Genomic DNA, 22,976 nt, shown 5'->3' on the forward strand with positions numbered 1-22,976 from the left:
ACTTTACAGCTATCAACAGTTTTGGTCACTGTAGATAGTTTCTTCTGTCATAACAACTACATGGGGGTGAAATTTGTTATAGCTCGCCCTTTCACATTTTAGTAATATTTTTTATTCAGATTATTGTCATTATTGTTCTTTTTAGTAATTTTCATTAAAGCTTGACGTTATGCATATTGATGATGAGACTACTTTGAGTGACAGGTGGGTGCCAACTAAGCCACTAGTTATAGGCAGCGCCTCCGCTAGTGTTTGTGGCGTTGCTCCCTTTACGAGTATTTGTATTGCATATTGTTGTCTGACAGACATAATGGCTTGGAACACAGTTAATTGTACTAAAAGCCCGTCTATGCTCCAGTTTTGATGAGTGAAATTACAGCATTCTCTTTGCATATTAATATGTACTAATTAGAATGTATCCGTGTGATGTACCCAGAAATACTATGGATGCACCAGGCTACCAAGCTTACCCATACTGGGCAATAGTTTATCATATTACTCTCACCTATGTGGTCACTTCTGGCCAAAGGGTTTCATAGCCAAACAGTGTTGCACACTGGCACACAGTTTCCGTACTTAAATTATCCAACAGTGTTCAGATAAATACATATTTATATGCAGTATAACATGAGTTTCATTTTGGTTCTGTGTCAGTGTCGCTATATACCTTTTGTCTACCTAATAACATTATATTGGATTCAACACAACTCTTTGTGGGATTATTTTGACTACAGATAACAGTGTTGGGCTACCTCAATATTGAAATTGCCATACAAAAACTACAGTATCTGTATGTGCATTTTAATTAACAAATTATTAAGTTTCAAAAATTCTAGTTCTGTTTAAAATGGCATAATATGAATAAACATGGATTAATTGACCTTGAGTTAAATTGCTTAACCAGACTGTAAACTGTAACTGAGTAATGTCAGATTTTCACTGTAAAATACAAAATGCAATCATCAAACAATTACTTTTTTAAAAAAATGAAAGATCCAGAGCAGCAAAAATCAAATATTGTGTGTGGTTCTCATCATCACCTGTAGGTGACGATAAACCCATAAAAAGAAGTTGTGTGCTGCATTTTTAAACATCCTGGTTTATTCAGTTTAAATCAAAAATAACAGGTTTTGATGAGGAGGATAAGCAGGATTTTCCAAAGCAGCAGCAGTCACTTAGAGTCACATCATACAGTAAGTCTGGCTGTAGATGAGAATCGTATTTAAATTACATTCTGTCAACCAGAACACATCACAAACAGGACAGATTTTAACTTTCTTCCACACTGGTGTAATCTACAAGAAAGCAGTTGTCAAAATCTAGTCCCTTAAACTCTGCATAAGGTGATCAGAAATTTGGAAGGGATTATGATGTGAACACATTCCTCTGATGGCTGCGTGAATCTGACACAGCATCTCATTTCTGCAGGTTTCCATTGCTGTGGGTTTGGCGGGCTTTGCTTGCGTCCTCCTCCTAGTCCTTTTTGTTCTCATCAACAAATACGGCCGGCGCTCCAAATTCGGTATGAAAGGTAAGTCTACACAGATAGTGAGACAAGCAGATCGTCAGGCAGACAGTTAGCTTTGTTTTTCGCCTTTCTGGCAGTTGCATCATTGTGCAGAATCCATTCCTCCAGCTAATCTTCTCTTCAGTACGTTTGTTCGCTAGAAAATGTACATGTGCGGCTACTGTAGAAGTCCTACTTTTTACTGCATGTTTACTGAACCACTGCTGCTCTTTAGTCATACCCTCAAGAGAACTCAATTAGAATAATAATGCTTTTTTGTCCCTTTGGAATCGGATATAAATTGTCTTTGTGACTGTTTTGTGTTGCTGTATGCAACATGTAACTGGGTGCTATCCATAAATGTCTGTGCATAAAGACAAATCAATATCTGTGCTAGAGGAGAGTACACTTGCCATCGTGATCCTGTGCATAGGCCTTATACAAATAGGTGAAAAATTAAAAAACAAAAACAAACATGAATCGTCTTAATAAAGTGCTGCCAGAACAGCTTCAGTGCTTCTCCTGATTGAGCCTTCAGGACTATACTGGAGGGACTGAACATAATTCTTCTGAAAGGATATCCTCTCATTTGGTGTTTTGATGACAGTAGGGGAGAGAGCCGTCTAACACATGGTCCAGAATCTCCCACAGGAGTTCAGCTGGGTTGAGGTCTCGTGACAGGGAATGCTGTAGCGTATGAGTCACATCATTTTCATCAACAGCATTGTCATCCTGGAAAAGACCTCTCCCATTAGAATAGAAATGTTTCATCACCCTGAACAACTTTGTAATGACCCTTCCTTCTAACAAGACAAGTGGGCCCAGGGCATGCAACCAAAATGCCCCCATGGAAACCACCACAGGGCTCAAGCATTTGAGTTTTTCCCATAATTTGAGACCCGTCTGTATATTCACTGCACGCTATGTAGGGCGATCACAGAAGGGATCATGAATTAATTAATGGACTTGGGGCTGTCGATCATGATGAGGAATTCAATAGGATTAATGTGGCTTTTGTGCATGCTGAGCTTTCACTTTGGTTCAGCTCCAGGTTTGCTTATCTCTTCAGCGTTGGCGTCGTAGAAGAGGAAAAAGGCGCCTTAGTGATGATCTAGGCGTATAGAGCAGTTCGGAGAGGAGAGGAGGGGGCGGCAGTGGCTCAGGTCCCGCTGGTCCAGGTTCAAGCGTTGACATGCCCAGGAGCCAACCACATCTCCTGACCAGTTTATGGGCTGAGCATTTGCATGTGTTTGGTGGTTTGTGGTGGGTTGTTTTTGTGGATGACTCAGAACAGACACAATTCCTGAGTCACTTTATGACAAGGTGTGCAGATTCTATATCCAGATTTTTTTCGTTTCTGTCAGCTTCTAGCACTTGTCCCTTTTCCTTCTTTAATCCAAATATTTTCTAATTGCATACAATCATGACCCGCACCTCAGACCATGCATGTTCTTCATATGCACTGTAAGTACAGTGTATAGTGTAAGTAGCATTAGCTACTTCCACCTTTTAATTAAGCACTTTACAGGATTAGAGTTCGTTACCTACCTCGGTAAAGAACTCTCTGCTGCAATTATTTGGAGGATGCCAATTATTGCACTGGCCTAAAGCTGGCTCTAATCAAGGATGAGTCTCAGAGTTAATGAGGCTTTATAGACATGTTTGTAATGTCATAGGGACTTTTTATTTTTATTTCTAGCTTTCCTAACAAATAGGTTTATGGAATAAAAGCAAAAGCAATAGTTTTTTTTATGCAGCATGACAGCAGTTGGACCTTCTGCATTTGTCTATACGAGATAAGATTTCATTGACGCTACAGCTGCTTGTTAAAGAAGCTTCTGCTTTACTATAACTTTCTCATGTCTTTATTCAGTAGGTGGAAATGTATTTTACACCCAGCAGACCTGTGTGATATTTATTTACGCCCCCAAGTATGAGTTGCTATTGTCATCTTTTATTTGATTCACAACTTAATATATGCAGCATCAGAAAATCAATATAAATCTGAGTGGAGAACTCACTGCCAGAGATCTGGTTTCCAATGTTACCTTTATTTTATACCTACTATCTATTGAAAGGAGAGGCAGTGCTTCATGTTGTTGTCAACACTTAGAGGTTAGTGTGTCTCGATGCTCAACTCTTTGCAAAAGGTTGCTCAAATTCAGTTTTAGTCCTTTCCAAGGAGAAGCGGAAAGGTAATTCTTGATGGGAAGGTACAACTTCAGCTCAGGGGTTGTTTTTTTTTCTTTAAATCACTAAGTGCCATGCAGTTCTCCATCAACACTTACTGCTTCATGCCGTATGTTAAGATTCCCCGCTTTGCTCCAAGACACATTTCTCAACAATTTCTGTTCAGACACTTGAAAAGCATTTCTCATAGATTTTTCTCTTGTCAGAATGTTTCCTAGAGTAATTTAAGTTTAGCTGCCTCATTCAAGATAACAAATAGTTTTATAAATGACTGTAATAGTGAGGGGAAAATGAGCACTTTGAAGCTTGAGCAAATCACCAAGTTGAACCATTAGCATTGCTGAAATATACTAGTCTCTTGCATAAATGTCAGCACCATGTAAGGATGTGTAGATGTCAGTTCCTGTACCTGGTACTGTGCTGTACCGTGCTCATTTGTTTGTTCTTATATTTACTTTCGTTTCACTTTAAAACATTAACTGGCTACCTGGTGGGGCAGGTAGGTGGACAAGGCGCAGTATTGTGGAAATATGTGTATGTGTATTTATGTAAGATATCTGAAAACACAGCAGGCGTGCAATGAAACAGTAGTTACCAGCTTTGCAGCCAATACTGCAGAGATAAGAGAAAATGTCTAGAGACAACCCAGTGCTGCTTTTCCACAGTGCCATTTGTAGATGATTCAGGATTCTGTTGCCTTGTCAGCATATTGGAGCCATAATGGAGATTCCCAGTCATCAACACATCACAGAAAGAGGACTAACAAAGCTGTAAAACTGACAAAAGCTCATAAACATTACAAGTGACATAGCAATGCCAGCCAAGTCTCTCTTATCAGCTTAGCTATGCAGTGTATTGATGAGGACTTCAGGGTTCAGCAGGTGAGTTTGATGATGTGCTTCAGCACCGAAAACATTCAAGGTCATGAGTGTGAATGCAATAGCAAAATTGTGCATATTTATTTTGTTACAGTCAGGAAGTGAGGAAAAACCGATGAAATATCTGTGGAAAAAAAGCTTTTGATAAAATAGCAGTGCAGCGCAACAGAGAAAAAAGCTTTTTGCCACCTGCATTTTTTTCCACAGTTAATTTGAGCATTCACTATAACTCCAACATATATATACGCAACGTTGATGTAGTTCAGTGGAAATAAGAGATACTACTATACTGTACGACTTAAAGATAGGTGATGTCAGTGTGGACTCTTTCAAGACGTCATGCTGCTTTGTAATAAAGCCCCTGATGTGACCACATTGTGTGTATTTTCCCCTCCCACACTTGTTCTGAAGAATCAGCTGGAAGGCTTGAAGAAGTCATTACCTTTGGATGGAGCCATAATGGATTTTAGCTCCACTAAATCACTGTGGCTCTTTTGGTAGTTGGAGTTTGATCACTGACCGTTTCTGGGCATCCAATAAAAAAGTTTATTTTTTTCCTTTTTATTTGTTTTGTGTGTGTGTGTGTGTGTGTGTGTGTGTGAACTGCAGTCAGTTGATTTGCTGGTATGTCAAGGTTTAACGCCAGATCAGTCCCCTGGCTGCCCTGCATTTACAGCTCTGACTGATACACAGCTGTTTGGTTTATGTGGTTGTAATCGTGGTTATATGAAAGATACTTTACACACGTGTGTGTGCGTGTGTGTGTGTGTGCGTGCGTGCATATCTACTCATACTGTAGATAACCTGTTGCTTTAATCAATATGTTGTCAACTCACCTCCCAGCTAAAACATCTTGCAGCCTAAGCATCAGCCTCATCTTTCAAATTGTGACTCACACCAGTGGGCTTTGAAGTGTCTTTCACGCAGATTTTTGTCAGCAGGGAATCAATAATGCTTCTTTAGAAAAAGACACTCAGCATGTCAGTAATAAGTATTGAGCTCCCCTGTCATCTTTTCTTATGTTCTGGGGGGAATTACCCCACCCCTGCTGCTGGAAATGCAGCCAATATACAACAAAATGTATATCATTTTGTCACCTTCCCAGTCTTTTCAATAAAACCTTGTGAGTCGTAAAGGAGGAATGCAGTAGACTGGCCCTGTTAAACTGGCTGCAGAACCATGAAACTTTGCAAATTAAACTCAAGTAAAAATATTTTTGCATCTAACATTGATCCCAGTAGTTAAACCTGGGTTGGGGATTCGTTAACAAGGTTAAAAATTCAAAAAATCCATTATTGTGAATAGCCTTCATATGCTCCTTCTTGTGTTCTCACTCAAATTTTTTGTCGTCATTACAACATATCCAGTTTTGAATTTTCTAAATCAAGTAGATTCAAGCCAATTCCGAGGGTCCCGGCGGACTTTGGGAATCGATGCCTCATTCTGCTGCACATATCCGAGCTCATCCACAATAGCTGCTGGCAGTTGCTATGTGTTTACACAATGAGAAAATGATACAGGCACTATTTCTGGCCGCATTTCACTACAGAGTTTTGATTGGAAATATACAGTGAAGGAACAAACATGTCAGGGGAAAGTGACAAATGATGAGTGAGGTGTTTATACATCAGCACTGCAGAGACTGTTTCATAATAAACTATGAGAAACTTGTTCAGTCTGCTATTTTTAGTTTATCACCTACAGTGCACTCACATAGCTTTATATACACCTTTTTGTTATTTGTCATATCGACAGAACAAAGTGATTTTCGTTTTGTTTACCACTCACAACCATCTTGTTTTCCTGTTTCACCTTACAGGTTCAAAATTTCTACTACAACACAGTCACTTTATGCTTTTATTTAGTTTTTATTGTACAGTAACTTTTATTTTTAGCAATTAGGTCCATTTGATGTTAGGCATCTCTGTCGCGCTGACCTAGTAGGTGTGGCTGTTATTCCTCTTTTCCTCCTCCTGCCCTCTACCTGTTCGGTGCTGCTGCTTACCCATGGCCGCTGATTAGACCTTGGGTGCAATCAACAACTAAGCACGGCCTGGTGTGCGCCGCCCTGCCAGGTGAGCCACATTAGAGCAATCAAGGGTGGGCGTGCCGAGTAAACCTTTAAATGCATGCAGCAGTCATTTGACCCGGGTGCAACATACTGAGAGGACGGCAAACAAAGCACTTTTCCACTGTGAGGAAGACTTTGAACAAGACAGGCTATCGGTAAGCTCTTGAGTTCACATTTTGCTTTTGCAGATGTATCTGGGACTATGGAAGCTCAGTTGTGCAAATGTTTTACGCTTAGGGAAATAGTTGCTGCATTTAAGTTTAATTATATTGACAAAAATGAATGTTTAAGTTTGAATAAATTGTTTGTGCAGTTAGTGTTCCCACATATTTATGTTAATTAATATTAAAAATAGTTACCCCAAATCCTTGGGTGGATCGTAAAACTAGTGAATAAATGTTTGGTTTTGATTTAAAGAAAATAATTCTTTGTAAAGAAAATCCTTAGTTAAAGTCTATTAAAATGTTTGTGAACTCTAAAATGTATACTTTAAAATACAATTGTTTATAAAAAAGTGTTAATGCAAAGAAGACACATTTTGTATATTTAAGAACCACAGTTAAATTAACACAGTTAACCACATGGTAAATGGCTTTACTGAAGTGTATTTTGTTATTTCATCTGTCTTCTGTGTAATGCATGTAATTTATCTGAATGGTTAATGGAATGTTCTTTATTTTTGTGTTGAAAGGTTTTTTACCTGCTGCTACCTACCAGCTATCAAACTAGTTGGTCTAAATAAAGTTGAGTGAAATTCAAAGTCTGGTCTTTTTCAAGTGTGGACACCTCACAGTCAGAGGAACACTTGACAATCTCAATTTAACACTTAACATACTAGAGCATATAGTATATTTAAATTTTAGGAAAAGCTTCATTATTATTATTATTATTATTATTATTATTATTATTATTATTATTATTATTATTGTAATTTAATTGAAACATGTAGACTTCAGTTATTCTATATTGATTATACATAAATTATATCCAAGATATAAATGGAGTCTGAAGGAAGAGTGAAGAGATACACAATCCAAGGTGCTTAAGGTCCAGTCTGAAGTTTCTGTAGTCTGTGACAATTTGAGGTGCCATCTGCTGGTGTTGTTGGTGGTGGGTCCGCTGTGTTTTATCAAGCCCAGAGTCAACAGAGCTATCTCACAGGAGAGGCAGGTTTGGATGCTTCATGCAGATTTACTTTTCCAACAGGACTTAGCACCTGCCCACCGCGCCTAAACTACTACCTAATGGTTTGCTCACTATATCATTACTGTGCATGACTAGCCAGGCAACTCGTCTGGCCTTAACCCTACAGAGAATCTATGGGCTATTGTCAAAGCGAAGATGAGACACACCTGATCCAAAACACCACTGTGAACACAACCTGGGCTTCAACACCTCAGGAGTATCAGAATGTGATTGCCTTCGTGTCACAAAACTGATGCAGTAACTGCCAGTAAAGAAGCCCCAATCAAGTATTAACTATGTGAAATGAATACTTTTAAGAAGCTAGAGTTTCTATGCTGCAAATCCTTTTTGAAATATCCTAATCAGAGATACTGAACTTTACATTTTTATTAGCTATAATCCAAAGCAAAAATATTTGCCTTTATAGTTGAGGAATAGATTTATCTGAAAGTTTACCTTTTGAATAAAAAAAATACAATATTCAGATTCTTTACTGGTATATTGCACATTTAGTAAAAAGCAAAGAAGTTTGAGAAACACAGCAGCTTTAAAGCACTATAGGTACACATCAACACCCTGGTTAAGAAAGCCCGTCAGCGTCTCTTCTTCCTCAGAAGACTTAGAGACTTCCATCTGCCACTGAAGGTGCTCAAGAACTTCTACTCCTGCACCATCGAGAGCGTCCTGACGTCAAACATCTGCACCTGGTTTGGGAACAGCACCAAGCAGGACAGACGAGATCTGCAAAGGGTGGTGCGCTCGGCAGAACGCATCATTCAATCAGAGCTCCCTGACCTGCTGTCCATCTACACCAAGCGGTGCAAGTCCAAAGCTAGGAAGATTATGATGGACCTCTCCCATCCCAACAATGGACTCTTCTCACTGTTGAGGTCTGGGAAGCGCTTCCGCTCCCTTAAGGCCAAAACAGAGAGAATGAAGAGGAGCTTCTTCCCCCAGGCTATTCGGGCCCTGAACCAGGTGTAGGACTGGACTCTCCCAAACACGTCACCACACGCACCACCACACATTTCCTATAATCCTATAATTCCTAAAATTTATAATCCTTATCTTTATAATCTCTTCTGCTATTTGCACATTCTTTACTGTAAATTCCTAAGTTAATTTGTAAATTTTTGTAGTAAATTGTAAATATTGTAAAACTTTTCTTCTGTCATTTAATGGTCGGGCATTGTACAGCTACAAGCATTTCACCCCCATGTCATACTGTGTATGGTTGTGTGTGTGTGTGACAAATAAAATTTGAATTTGAAAGGTACGTGCACCAGTACTAGTTTATGTTGCTGAACTTGTAGACTTTTCTCTGTCCATAATTCAACAAAGTAACCTTGAAGCCATGAATTCACACTGCTCTGGCCCCTTGTCGTGGTCATCAGAAACATTGAGAAGTTGATTTTGGCTTTTGCAAATTCTATGTAAATAACCTTTGGTTTGCACTGGACCTGGTTTGACGCCCAGAGTTGCAGCGTATTGGCAGCACCATCTTAGATTGAAGTGATCAGGAGCAACTTCGGTTTCCGTTTCTTGGCTAAGTGCATTTCAGCACATAGTGAGGCTGGAGCTTGAATAGGGATTGAACATCCTGCAATTAGTGGACAGCTAGATCTATTACTCGAGCCATGATTGCCTTCACATAGGTGTGGCATAAATGGCGCTAACAAGGAAGGTAAATTAAATTTACTATACAGTGACAGCATCCTGTTAGGGTCTTATTAATGTAACTCCCTAACCACAAACACAGTGGAGCTACGTGTGTGGGGAAGGTCACTGTCTATTCCTTTCACAGAAGCTGCAAAGGTTCAAGACAGAGGCTCAGGAGAGCAGCAGGCAAGCTAACCATCAATCATGGCTGTCAATCATTGCAATCATCAACCACTGGCTTCAGCCTCCAGCTATGGAAGATGCCACTTGGTATAGATACTAAAACGAGACTTGAATATGTAACTATAGTTGTGTGAATTGTGACTGTCAGATGTTATGTCGAGACATCAAAATGATCAGTGGTGTGGGTGGTCAGGGATGGGATGTTGCTGATGTTGGCTGTCAGGAAATGTTTTTTCTGAATCTGTGAAGCATGCATATTCTAAAAAAATCATGGTGTTAATTTGACCTCCACAAACTGGATGAATTCCAGGTCACACCATACATCAGCATGACTGACCCGCCAATTCACTCCCCCGCTGGCATGCTGTCATGCTGAGCTTAATGTTTCAGTTTGCACACCTTACTTTACTCTGCTGCTCTTCTTTCTGTTTTAAGGAGCGTGTTAACTCCTTCCTTTCTCTCTTACACCCACACTTTATCGTGATGACAACGTATGTTCCTGGCAACTAATTTGCTAGTTGCTTAAACAAGAGAAAAAATGAGACTAGTCGACTTGTCTAAAGGACAAAAAACCCTCCGAAATCTTTTAAAACTGAGACTTTAAATAGATGAAATTAAACATAAAATGCAATCAAATTAATATTTGTGTGTATTTTATGAACTATATAAAACCGTCAGTAATGTTTTAAATGATGCAAGACTGTGCTGCACTTTCCACTGTTTATAATGTTGCAAATGCACACGGTGTCAGATTAGTTTGCAGAGTTTTCCTAACATTAGCAACAGCTCCAGAGAACATGTATGCGGTTGTATATTAATATAAGAAGAATAATGCATTCAGAACATTTCTGGCACCAACTAGCAAAGGCAGCAGCATGTGAACGTTTAGTCGACTAGTCATGCATATTCCTAACGACAACTGGACTGAAGACTTCATATGTATATTTAATTTTAGCCTATTTTACAAATGCATTTATCAGTGATTTACGGTCATGCTGCTGATGTTATGAAAGCGTCCAGTGCTTGGGCACAGTTAGTGATCACACCAGATGCTAGTTATCCTCAAATTCTCAGCCATGCCTGAACATGACACACAGAGATCACAGCAGTCAAAAGAGCTGGACTTGGTAAACTCTGAGAGATATTTTATTTTGGTTGCATGAGATTATTTGCTCTTTTCTAAAGCTTGTGGGATCATATTGATTTTTTAAACTGCCTCCAAAATGAATGTTTTGGGTTCAGACATTCAGACAAAACAAGCAATAAATCTCTTGGAAACTGTGATTTCTCACAGTTTACTGATATTTGTTTAGCCAGAGGTTCATTGATAAGTTGACAAAGTGACTCCGATCTAGAGTAAAAGCAGGTGGTAATTACAGAATTTTTGGTTTTGGTTTTTAGTAACTGTCCTCTTTCATTCAAAGTTATATGATTAACACAAGGCCAGCCACTTAAGACGAGCAACATACTACAGTTTCTGGATAAACTACCTCTGTTAATATAAAGCTATTGTAAATGATGTCCTAAACGAATGACTGTCCCATCAATGCTGAAAAAACAAGACGTCCGAGTGACATGAAGCATAACTAGTGGGAACGGGCAGCTTGCTGCCTCTGAATCAGTCAGTAACAGTCTCCGCATGTAAGCAAATTTAGCTGTTCAGTTAGCACTGCTACTCACAGTGTTCAGATAGTATTTCAGTCATTATCTCATTGTGGAAACTAAACCTGTGACATTTTTCAGACTTTTTACCCGTCCGCTCTCTAAACAGTTTTCAGGGTTTTTAGATGGGCAGATAGACAAGTACATAAATCACAGAGACGCCCGCGAACTCACTGACTTGCATACCGACACTGAAGTACACACATTCACACACAAACCATACCCCGCGGCCTGCCAGCCTCTGTGATCCACACGTGTGTGTCAGGGTGACTTACCCTCCTCTCCGCTACATTACCTGAACCAGGCCTGGGGATGATCAACCCACCCACCCACACACACACACACACACACACACACACACACACACACACACACACATAGAGAAGTATTTACTGCATCACTGCCTCACTCGGCCTCCAGTGACCAGATTGAGCTCTGCTGCTAAGCACTGAGACATGCCCGTCTAAAGACAGACACTCTGTGTGTCTGTGAGGAAAACAACTTTCAATTAAAAGTTCTTTGCTTGTCTTCCTAAACATTAAAGGGACTTAAATGGACCATTTTTCTTTCAAATTTAATGAACAGCACTGCAAAGTAGCTACATACATTTACTCCAGCAAACTTTATTCCTGCATTTGCTTTGTAGTTTCAATCTTCTCTTAATTTCAGAGGGATTTTTTTTCTTTAGTCCATTTCATGGCCAGCTATTCATCAGATAAAAATTTAAAGAGATTAAAATCTTTTACATAGAGAGATCAAATGTTTCATCACTTTAATACACAAGTCAAATCTGATAATGTGTGATCATATAAATATACTAACAAACTTACACTAACAAAAAAAACATTTTTTTGTTAATGTATTTGTTGAAGTATCACACTAATGGAACTATAAGGTTAAAAAAAAAAACACCATGCTGTATGGATAAGTTTACAAACAATTACGGGAAAATGATTTTCAATATTAATTATGTAACTTGGCTTATTTCATGTTTAGTGTTGGAAGCTAATATTAGAAATCAATAGAATGTGCATGGAGTCACTTTAATTAAAGGTCAGAAAATAGAGCAAGGGCAATCATATAAATATATTGCGACCATAATCAATGAAAAACTGAATTTTGATGAGAATTGCAAATCGGTCTACAAAGGGTCACCAGCTCCTTTACTGCCTTAGGAAACTTGTTCTTTCCCACACTGACCGTTTGTCTGTTTTATCTTTTTGTTTAGTGGAGTGGTTCGGTCAGACCTCTATCACAGAGAAAAACTCACGAAATCAGATACTGGGATGGTCCAGTCATCTGATAGGTGAGTCACAGTCCTGTTTAGCCTCCCTGTACTCTAAACAGGTACAAAGGTTTATTCATTCTTAATTATGGTTCCCATCCTCTACGGGGTCAATTTCAGCTTCTTCCTCGGGATGGAGGTTTCTAGTTCCAAGATGCAGAAGAAAGTGTTATAAAAAACAGCTTTGTTCCTGCTGCCGTCACTAAACTTAATAAGAACTGCTTTTTGATTTGATTCATCTTATCTAATTACCAAATATGTGTCGTCGCGTTTAAATAGGTGTGTGTGTATGTTTTGTAAAGGGATGCCAAATGCAATCCTTTCTCTGTAAAGCAAATTTACCTACGCGTATAAAATAAAGAAACCTTGAACCTTAAGTTTAAAACATTTTAAACGATTTTAACCTTTATGTATGCTACTCCCAGCAGGTCTCAACACCAACTTCCATAAACTGATGGATGCAGCTGAAGGGCTTTTACACAGGGCTTTTGCAGCTGGAGAATCCCATATTTTAGGGGCTAAATCACTATTTACAGGTTGATTTAGTTTGTCCATGGTTGCTGTACATCTGAAAACCACTTTGGACCCCTGCCTCTACCCAAGCATATCATTTCAGGCTCCTTCTGACTAAATCACTGTCACGTCTATTGTCAATTATGCTGGCTCCGTTCTGTGCTCAGATCTTTCTTCTCTTTTTCCTGCAATATGATACCCAAGTGAAAGAGAGGATAGAAAGCCCCTAAAACAGAGCAATACTGTCAAATATAAATTACTGCAGATGGAAATGACAATATTTTTGTTATTTATTCTTTGTGTCTGTTGTACACGTTGCATTGGAAATGTTTTTGCAGATTGACTATAGTAGCAAGTATAAGCAGTGTGAAATCCATAGGAACAGTTTCTGTGCATATCTTCCATCTTCATTTAGGTTTTCACATTTAAGACATCAAGTCACATATAAAAAGAAACCTCAGCATCATCTACCAAACACAATGAAACGGATCACTAACCGCGTGTCTGCTGCACAAACTGTGTTTACCCTTTGCTCAGTTGGTACAGCACCGTCATCCTAATTGGCTGTAATTCATTCTTGTGAACACATGCGACAGATGGGGACTGCTAAGAAAATAACAACAGACCCACCAGGAAGAGCTCCTTTCCCTCATTTTCTTCCTTTTATACATCTCGTCCTAGAAAAGAAGGACATTTTTAGGAAGTAACGTTAATCTCACCGTCATCTCTGCCGTCATATTGTTGCTGCTGATGCATGCCACAGATTGCCAGAGCTTTTAGTTAAACCCTAAAAGGAATTGGATGCTGCCTGCCACCTCTCAGCCACAGCATGATCTCACATGTCCTTCTTTAGTTCTTTTTGCACCTTGAATGGAAAATGAAAAACAAAAAAAGGGCTGTTTATTTATTTATTTCATTTAAAAGTTGCATGAGAGCCTTCCTAAGGAGTTTGGCTGTGGTTCTGTGGATATTGAGTGCCAGGGTGGCCCGAGGTTGTTGCTGTGGAAATGCTGTTCCTCATACAAATAGGATTTCTATTTTTTGCAGGGTTATTTATTTTGGATTTTCAGCACTAGACTTCTAATAGCTAAGTGCCTCATGTCCTTATGATGTCTTTCTGTGGAGATGGTCACTGCTTTGCTGTGCCATGCATTATAACCCCAAGTAAAAGGCAAGGCTTGCAGAGTGGTCTCGTTGAATGCTTTCATTGGGTGTTTGGAAGCTTCTTCCCTTTTAAGTCTTTGCCATCAATAGTTCAGAAGGCTGTCTTCAGTCTTCTGAGTTTAACAGTAGCTTAATATAGCATTTTTAAAATGTCAGAGTATTGCAGAATACAGCTGTAGGAGTAGAAGAAGGCTTTCTGAATTGCTGCACCAATTTAGATTGATCCCCAAGAGGAATTGTTCCATAAATGTCATGTTTGCGCCTCTTTTTCAGCCATATGATGGTAGAAGAACTAACTGTGTATGAGGTTAAAGCGTTTTGCTTTACAAAAGAATGAAAATTTGTGAGTTACAGTAAAAAGCGAGCTGTCGGTCTTTTCTCGATAACTTGTATTGATTGAAAAAAAGTTCCAAAATAAAGGTAATCCAGTGATGTAACAACAGCACGTGCTGGACATTGTTTTTGGGTGAAGGACGTCCTTCTTGGTTTTCCAGCAAGGTAAATTTGTGTACAACAGTTAGTAACAAAATACAGGTTAATGGTGAAAGAAAAACAAAATGTAATAATAAAAATTATTATATTTATTATAATAAAAATCACAGGCATGTGTGCACACGCTTGTGCACACGCAAAAGCGCACCAAAACAAATACTATTCATTGACAGATACATCAGCCTGTAGATGATAGTCCATATGACGTGTGAGTCTGCAGGAACAGGACACCTTTCAATTCTTCTCTGAGGACCCCCATAAAAAAACAAAAAAGAAATTGTCACAGACAATTGACCTCGAACTCTGGAGGCCATTTCTTCTTACTGACCTAACTTATCAACACTCTATGGGCAGCAATACACGTGGGTAATGGTGACACTGCTAGCAAGAGAGGCTATGGGAGTGAGATAATTAAATCCACTGTGCAACAAATGAGACCAAATGTGTACACACACACACACACACATTAAGAGTTATGTTTAAATAATGAGTAACTGGTAATTGTGTAGCAGACATTGTGTGGCTGTCTGTTCACATCCATTTGTTGTCATTACTGCAATAATGTGTCTTGCTTTGTAAGAGAACTTCTGAGTGGACTAGACAGTATTTTTTAGTGTTTTTTCTCAAAATGAGACATTTAGTGTCAGTCTAAACAGTGCACATCAACAGTGCTTTTGTTCCAATATCAATTAAGTAATTTGTCTTTATGTCAATAGAATGCCAAATAGTCTTTTAATTTTCACACCTTTTTTTTTAAACCTGGGCTTAGCGTCACATTTCTATAAATGCATCCCGCTCAGCACACCCACATCCTGTTCTCAGCCATTTCCCGTTGGCCCTATTTCCTTTTAGGGTTTTTATTTGTAAGAGAATTCTGATCGTATAACAAGTAACCATAAATACATTTATTTCTGCTTTGAACTTTAATTCAACCTCCCAAACATACAGCACATCCCTCATCCTGGAAGGCTCTGCTGATGATTAGTGTGCTCATTTTTTTCTGCAGTTTACATGAGGCCTTAAAATAGACTCTTGCGGTATTGTGCTGATGAGTTTCTTCCAAGATAATGAACATTAAGGGACTGATTCTCACTAGACAACCCTCTTGGAGTACAGCAAAGTCAGCTTGGACAGCATTTTCCATGTCTTATAACTCAGAACAGACTGTTCCCTGTTGACTGCAAAGTGTTGGTAAGGGTTATTTCAAAGTGCTGCCCTTATTGTTACCATTAAAAAAGACAGGTTACTGGCAGTTTCCAGCTAACGTTATATATGATAGCCTAGCCCAAATTTTAGCGTGTTCCCTTCAATGCAGCAAGTTGGAACAACAGCTCAGCTACAAACAGAATGGAGAGACTGTAACCTGTGGTGTAACCTGCAGTGTAAAACTATCCCAAACAGCAGGCTGAATGAAGAGGTGTTGCTCAGTCATAAACCTCCAGCCAGTGGAGCTCAGCATCCCAGCCCTTTGTTCCCCTCGGGAAACCTTTGGCATGACTCCAGTTTGGATTTTCTACATACGGATGCTTTTCTCATTATACTGCACAAAAGAGCATCCACTCAAAGGTGGGAAGGTGATTTAAGGGGTCTGCATGGATATTCCTGCCTAATTTTTTAAAAAAGAAAGAAAGAAAAGCAAAATCAAAAGCAGGGTCACAGTACTGAAGAAGAGAAAGCGGCTGTGAAGGATTTTAGCCCCCACTGTAAGCAATAGTTAATTCAGTGTGAATTTTAGCCACCGGCCCAGGAAACAGATCATATTATGTAACAACCAAATGTAGGGTGCCGCATGCTCACTCCCACGCTGGACAGGATTGTGAGTCTTATATTCTGACAAATATAAAATAGCAGCTCTTGGATGGCAATTAATTTCTTTGCTAAAATAAAGATGATGTGACAATATGTGACAGCTTTATATAGTTAAATAGGTAAGAGTGACAAAACATGTAAATATTGCACTCTTGGTTTGGTATACTGAGAAGAGAAGACCTATTATTTAAACTTAAATTCCTAGTATATGCGTTTAATGGTGTAATATGTATTATCTAGGGGTATAACAGCCTTATGCACACTATTCTTGACAGTATAAATAAAGTCAATATCTTTGTTCTGTTACAGAGAACTGTAAATTTATATGTAAGCTTTAGCAAAAGAACATGTCTGTGAAAGTTCATTTCTAAACTGTGATCTGAACTTTTGTCTTCTCAAAGGTCTGTGACATATGAGTGAGAGCTGTGTGACTGCGTTTAAAGTCAGAGCATTTCAAGTTTTACAACATTGTTAAATAATCAGTTTTTCTAAATAAGGATTAACGCTGTCTTACCTCATCTACAGTCCCAGACTGATCCAAAAATGAAATCATGGTTACCTCTCCTTACTTAATCGGGAATTCAACGTATGATGTGTGGACTGGGAAAAAAAATTATGGCTTAAGATCAGCTTGTCAGGAAAGGCAACTAAAGCTCCCATCGTTACCTTCTCTAGTTGTTCTGCTGTTATATTTGTGTTATAGTTGCAGACTATTTTGCCAAGTGGCAACAATGATGAACTGTATATTTTAATTACTCAAAAAATATTTTTCACTTAAAAACCATCACATTTGCAATTAAGAAGCTTCAAAAGGAAAAAACGTTGTCCTGTCCTATACAAGACTCTGAGGATTGTATGTCCATTATTGAGCTCCTTGTACTGTATAATTTTCTATTCATAAGACTCAGCTTGCAACACATACTTAAAAATTAAGTATTAATCCATTTGGGTGCAGAAAGGGTCACTTTCACAACTAATTCATAGAGTGGGATGAGCACAGATGCCTTTTCAATTCAATTTAAAACTCAGTGAAATCACTTCATTGTGTGAGCTTTGAAAAGGAGTTTCCTCACCTTAAATCCTTTAACATACAGTGCATGCTCTACACTAGTGGAGAGCAGTAAATAAATTAGGTTTGCACTAAACACACACTAAGAAAGGTCAATTAAAAAAATTCAATAGATCAATTAAAAGATAGAAATCCCCCTCCAGATGGTGTTGACAAGCCTACAGTACTGTAACCCTATCCACTGTGCTCCTCCGAACTATCGAACTCAAAGAAGTTATTCTCCCCTTTCCCCTCATGTGTTCTTTGCAACATTTTTATCACAGCAGCATCTGTTGTGTAAATTGTGGGACCAAACTACTTATACTTAATCTATAGGCATTAGCCATGAGTAACAATGTCCAGTCTTTTAATTTGGCCACACTTGAAGGAGAAATAAGAAACATATTAAGAATAATGGCACAAAACGATTTACTTGGTATCCATTTGGAGTGCCAGAGCAATGGGTCTCAGTACTTGTAAATCACATTTTTCTGTTTTGTGGGGTACTGTCTGTAGATTAGTGGGCAAAACAGCCATCAATGTAAAATGAAATCTACAACAAAATTAATGATATAGAAAGACAGTTGGTCTGAAGCAGCTGTATATAAAGAAAGCCGTAATTTCCGTAATTATTCCATGTCCTCTTAGTGCCTTGCCTGCAAGCTTATCAGCATAAAAAGCCAAATATTTGTATGCCTTTGATTGTTTCATCTTTCTTTATCAGACCAAATAAAACTGACAGGTAGTACTATTGAGAGCTAAAGAAAGCCTTCTCTTTTTTTTGCTTTCTGTTTCAGGCCACTCATATATGCAAGACAACACTTTGTGCATGTCACGCTCTTACCTTGAGTAAACAACATCACTGGCATACAACTCATCCAGCACCTCCGTTAGCCTGGAGTCATCCCGGTCATGCTGCCTTCCTCATGTTAAATATAGCCCTGTCTTTCCATCAGTTGCTCTTTCACTATCCCTATATATTCCATCAGGACTTGTTCCCATTAGCCTCTCATAGTTTGCATTAACACACCTTTGGGACTGCCAGACCTGCGTGTTATAGATAGAAAACAAGGCTCCATCTTTTATAAGGGTGGTTAAAGTTTTAGGTCTGGAGAGTAATTGTTGTGTAATCATGAGTAAGGGATTAATAATTCATAGAAGCATGCAGACACACACACACCTACACATGCAGATACACACAGCGAATCTCCTCCAATCTCTGTCTGCGTCTCACTGTCTCTGTGTCTTCTTGCTCTCTTTTTCCTCTATTTGCATCTCTCTCCCTGCACTTTTCTCTCCGTATGTCTCTCTATCTCCTTCTCTCTTTCCTCACTAATGGAGTTAGTGGGCGCCGAGGATTAAACAATTAAAACAAAATTCATTTGAATGAATTGAAGAGCAGGGAGCTGCAGCAGTAGACACTTCTGAGGCAAGACGAATTACCTTGCATGGCTGGTTTAGCAGCATTTTACTGTGGCCCTGTCCTTCCTCATTTACCCGAGTATTAACCCGTGGAAAAGCATTGTTAGTACACAGTGATGCAAAATAGATAGAGGTGCATGTAAGGGAGGAAACTGTAACTTTTCTGAATGGGTAGCATAAAGCTGTAACCCATTAGCCTGCAAAGACCGAAGAATGCATTACCTTCTTGCATCTCCTTGCTTTTCCCAGTCTAGTTCGAGCAACAGGAGATGCACAACATTTGCAGCCTGGGTTACGAAAGACTTCAGATGCTGTTAAGGAAATGCCAAGGCCATCTCAGCTTCTCTGAGAGAGTGTGAAATGAAGATGGAGAGTGTGTCACTCTGCGATGAGAGGTCATTACCTGCTTCTCAAAGGCAGCAGATTATGTCAATTTTACAGGTCACAGTCTTCTGGGCCACAGCATTTTTTTTACCCCCTTTGTCTCTGTGACACCTTAACGCCTGGTAATGAGTCCAGAAGTGTCTGGAGTTGAAATGTGCATTAAGGGCTGTGATGCTCAGGAAAAGCAGATAAATGGGTGTTGCCGGCAATGATTAGGTGTAGCCAGATGGCATCGGGATGAAGCTTCTTGTGCTCAGAGTAACTATTACAATGGCAATGTCTCCCCTGGCAGACAGTCGCTTTATTTGTTTAGAGGTGCAATAATGACTGAATACGCTGTCGGTTGTACATCTTGATAGCTCAGTATCATGATTTGCTGATTCCCAACACCTGACCTCTAGTGTACTGAGCTCATGTATTCTGGTGCAACTGAGCCACGTAATCGTACAGTGAGTTAGCCAGTTAGTCCTTTGACAGGATTCAAGTGAACTCACTGAGATTTTTACATTTTGTGCAATTACTAAGCTGAAAGAAATTTAGCAATTTAGTCAGTCTCAAAGGTGAGGGGCTTCTCAGAGGTTTCTGTTGACACAAAAAGAAAATCTGTTTTTGGAGCGCAATTGTGCCTTTGTTTCTGTGTGGCATAACCTCCATTATATATAAAGAAATTGCACAAAAATTTTGATTTTCAAAAACCAACATAGCCTTGTCCAAAATGTCTATAGCCTTTTTCAGAAATGCTTCATTCTGGCAGATTGTTGTTCAAAGCATCCTTAATAAAAATTTTTCTAATGCAAGTAGCATATCCTGTCCTGGATGAGTAGTTCGTTTTTGCAGTTTAATCTGCTACTGTTTGTGGAACGTGTTATTATCATTTTCCATTTACTTTTTGATGTCGCTCTTTGTTTGGGCTTCGTGGCAGTTAACTGGCAGGATGGCAGAGAGATAAACTCCATGTAGCCCATGGGAGCACAGTAATGATGAGCTAAACAAACAAGCTAACAAGCTAACAGTGCTACAGCACAAAGGAGTCAGTTGAACACAGCATGTTCTTTAACCATGGGGAGGAAAGAGAGATGGAGGAGGAAAAATGTTGAACAAAGCACGGGAAACAGGGAGGTGAGAGTGAGGGGAGGGAGGTGTTAAGGGATTTCTGACAGGCTGGCTCAGCTGTGTTTTAGCTAATGGGTGAACTGGCTACTCTGCTGACTCTCCTCTGTGACTGTGGAGATCAACATTTCACTGTAGTAGGTTCAATTATTTTTACCCAGAGGCAGCTGAGTTGTCTCTAAAACAAATCTCCACAGTCCCGACAGATGTAAGGTCAACTCTGGGTTTAAACAGCCAAGAACATTATGAATATCATTACAAAAATATACGAGCAAGGAAAATTGAGTTTAAGGTAAGAACAGCATGAGTCTAGCTTTATTGTCTCACTATAGTAACAATGAAAGTGACATCATATCAAAGGCATAATGTGCTGATATGCTCATTTATTCATATTATGTCTAAAGAATGATACATATGGTCTGTTTCAGTGTAAAGATTTGTTGAGGAGCGTGTGTGTGTGTGTGTGTGTACTGGTGAGCACTTGATTTATTACCACCTCCAATGACTGCATGCTGATTTAAGAGCATCTTCATTGCAATAGGCACTTTCTGGGTCATGTGAGAGTTGGCATCCTTTAGATTTATATATCAACCCGTCACACACCATATACACACCCGTGTGAGCACATTTGTATGGAAAAGCGTAATATACATGAGGACACAAAAAGAGAAAAGAAGGATATAGGAGGTAGTTTGTATGTGTTTGCTTGTGTGTGTGTGTTTTGCCTACCTTTGTGCTGTCAACAGTAAAGCCCAGTTGAAGCCTATTTCCACTGAGAGAAGGCCAGCAATATGTTTTGGACCAATGCTGCAGCTAAGATAAGATCCACGGTACTGCAGTCACAATCTGATCCTGCTGCTGTGCCAGAGGGCAAAATCCAATTTCCTCCACGCTGCAGGGGGAAAAAAGCAAAACGAGAAAAGCAAAAACAGTTTTTTAATCAATGATTAATATTTTGCAGGAGAATACTACTTAGCTTTTACATATTGTAGTAACACAACGTACAGCAGCTAATATTTTGTGTACTCTCAGTGGGGTTTTTTTTTTTTTTTTTTTTTAGAAGAATAATTGTCTGGCACATCTTTAACCTGAGCCTTTGTCTCTCCCTGGCCTTCTTCCACCAGGCCATGTTTGCCTTCTCGCAACATGACATTTGGAGCGCAAATTGTCTGGCCTTTCAGAAGGCTGGACTGTCTAGCTCATACTGACAAGACACACAAAACAGTCTCTCAGATAACTGCTCCGTCCTCAATTATTAGGCTTCTTTGAACTGATTGTTCCCTGCACTGCACGTCTGTCATCTGCAGGAGATAAGCAGCGCAACTCACAGCGCAGCTACAACTTGGCTTGTTGATTTGCCACCAGACTTTGTCACTGTGTCACTCTGGGTGGTGAGAAACACTTGCTCATAGGTCAGCATGAGACCGTCAGACCCAAGCATCAGAACGTATTCAGGTCACGTAGGCACGACGGTGTTGTTAGGCTTGGGACTCTTCTGCAAATGTCTGCATGAGGTGGTAGTGAAACCAAAACAGAAGAATGCAAGAGCAGTAGTGTAAAGAATAAATTCAAATGTGTTTGTCTTGCCTAATTATAGAATGTCCAACTTTCCAACCTGGGGGCTTTTCATGCTTCATGTTGATTGATTTTCGGAGGAGGCCCCGCCCCCCTGTCCGTGCACCATGTCTGATTAAAGGTGAGCCAGTGGGTGTAGTGCAGCAATATACTGTAAATATCTGGTTCTTGTGAGAAGTTACATTTTTACAGAAATGCACGTGCTGTGTAAAAAAAGGCAAATGAAGGCATTTTAATTTTAAGAAAGATGGGAAGATTTAATGTAGACATGACACTTCAGTGTTTTCTTTTGTTGAGTCAGTGCTTTCATTTTCTATGATTTGCTGGTTTGGTAGTCTTAAGGCTTTTGCACACAGAGTACGCTATAAACAAATAACGCAATATCCAAAAATGTTCAAATCCAAACTTGTTTCATTTATATACACACCAAAAGTATTGCGTTTTGCAAAATATTTGTCACTACACACTAGGGGGAAAAAAAGAAGTCGACCTCAGCTTGTCCTGATGTTTTCAAGCAAGAAGAGGAAGAAACAGATTCTGGGTTCATCCAAATCTCAAGAGAATTTTATGGTTCGGTTCAGTAGTTGAAGCTGGATTATACTCACTTATGTACATATTTTGGGATGTCAGTGGGGCAGTTTGAGCTCTTGTTGGCAGAGCTGAGACCACATCTGAGGAGGCAGAGAAATTATTTCAGGGACCCAGTTAACCCACGGCACTGTCTAGCTGTGTGTCTGTGGTAAAATAATTATTCTTCTATTTTCATGTCATTGTATAGTCAGTACCAGTGCACGTTTTGAGCTACAAGTGCGCTTGTTGCCAAATACGGTGGTGTGATT

At 39.3% G+C, this 22,976-nt stretch overlaps 1 protein-coding gene and 1 long non-coding RNA gene across 5 annotated transcripts in view; one reads left to right on the forward strand and one right to left on the reverse strand.

Moving 5' to 3' along the window:
- The window catches only part of ntrk3b (neurotrophic tyrosine kinase, receptor, type 3b), a 222,188-nt gene that overhangs the window by 125,357 nt on the left and 73,855 nt on the right, over window positions 1–22,976 (forward strand). For 2 of the 3 annotated variants that reach the window (XM_082528887.1, XM_082528889.1), the window contains one exon: window positions 1,429–1,531. In XM_082528887.1, coding sequence (XP_082385013.1) covers window positions 1,429–1,531 — 103 coding nt within the window. The remainder of the gene's footprint in view (window positions 1–1,428; window positions 1,532–22,976) is intronic. The other variant, XM_082528888.1, reaches the window with a different exon arrangement.
- Window positions 1–22,976, reverse strand: part of LOC309703996 — a 44,613-nt gene that overhangs the window by 18,484 nt on the left and 3,153 nt on the right. For both annotated transcript variants that reach the window (XR_014276104.1, XR_014276105.1), the window contains exon 2: window positions 21,292–21,454. This is a non-coding gene — a long non-coding RNA (uncharacterized lncRNA). The remainder of the gene's footprint in view (window positions 1–21,291; window positions 21,455–22,976) is intronic.

Source organism: Aulonocara stuartgranti, assembly GCF_965226115.1.
Source record: "Aulonocara stuartgranti genome assembly, chromosome: 1".
Lineage (NCBI taxonomy): Eukaryota > Metazoa > Chordata > Actinopteri > Cichliformes > Cichlidae > Aulonocara > Aulonocara stuartgranti.